General features: G+C 40.4%; 1 protein-coding gene and 1 long non-coding RNA gene across 2 annotated transcripts in view; one reads left to right on the forward strand and one right to left on the reverse strand.

The window, feature by feature from the left end:
* LOC107566867 (integumentary mucin A.1-like) overlaps window positions 1–758 on the forward strand; it is a 40582-nt gene that overhangs the window by 9029 nt on the left and 30795 nt on the right. Inside the window, exon 4 of the mRNA XM_016252428.1 lies at window positions 600–642. Coding sequence (XP_016107914.1) covers window positions 600–642 — 43 coding nt within the window. The remainder of the gene's footprint in view (window positions 1–599; window positions 643–758) is intronic.
* Window positions 1–758, reverse strand: part of LOC107566868 (uncharacterized) — a 28274-nt gene that overhangs the window by 6408 nt on the left and 21108 nt on the right. The window lies entirely within an intron of this gene.

Consider the following 758-nt stretch of genomic DNA (forward strand, 5'->3'; position numbering starts at 1 on the left):
ACCACAACACCAGAAAGCACAACAACCGAGACCACAACAGACACTACAACCCCAGAAAGCACCACTACAGGTACCACAACACCGGAAAGCACCACAGCAAGCACAACAACACCAGAAAGCACAACAACCGAGACCACAACAACAGAAAGCACTACAACAGAAAGTACCACCCCTGGTATAACAACTTTAGAAAGTACAACAATAGAGACCACAACAACAGTAAGCACTACAACAGAAAGTACCACCCCTGGTATAACAACTTTAGAAAGTACAACAATAGAGACCACAACAACAGTAAGCACTACAACAGAAAGTACCACCACTGGCATAACAACTTCAGAAAGTACAACAACCGAGACCACAACACAGACCACAACAACAGAAAGCACCACAACGGGTACCACAACACCAGAAAGCACCACTACAGGTACCACAACACAGGAAAGCACCACAGTGACAGAGAGTATAAACACTGGCACAACCACTCCAGAAAGTACAACAATAGAGACCACAACAACAGAAAGCACTATTCCTGAAAGTACTACCCCTGGTATCACAACTTCAGAAAGTACAACAATGGAAACCACAACTAGAGAAAGCACAACAACAACAGAAAGCACAACAACTGAGACAACAACAGAAATTTCTACAAAAGGTTTATAGTTTTAAAATCTTTTAAAAACATTTTCTGTATAAAATGGCTTGAGAGAAATTTAAAATAAGATCCATATTTAATAAATTGCTGTTAAGGAATAAAC

The sequence above is a fragment of the Sinocyclocheilus grahami genome, unplaced genomic scaffold (genome assembly GCF_001515645.1).
Source record: "Sinocyclocheilus grahami isolate Dianchi unplaced genomic scaffold, SAMN03320097.WGS_v1.1 scaffold1107.1, whole genome shotgun sequence".
In the NCBI taxonomy this organism is placed as follows: Eukaryota; Metazoa; Chordata; class Actinopteri; order Cypriniformes; family Cyprinidae; genus Sinocyclocheilus; species Sinocyclocheilus grahami.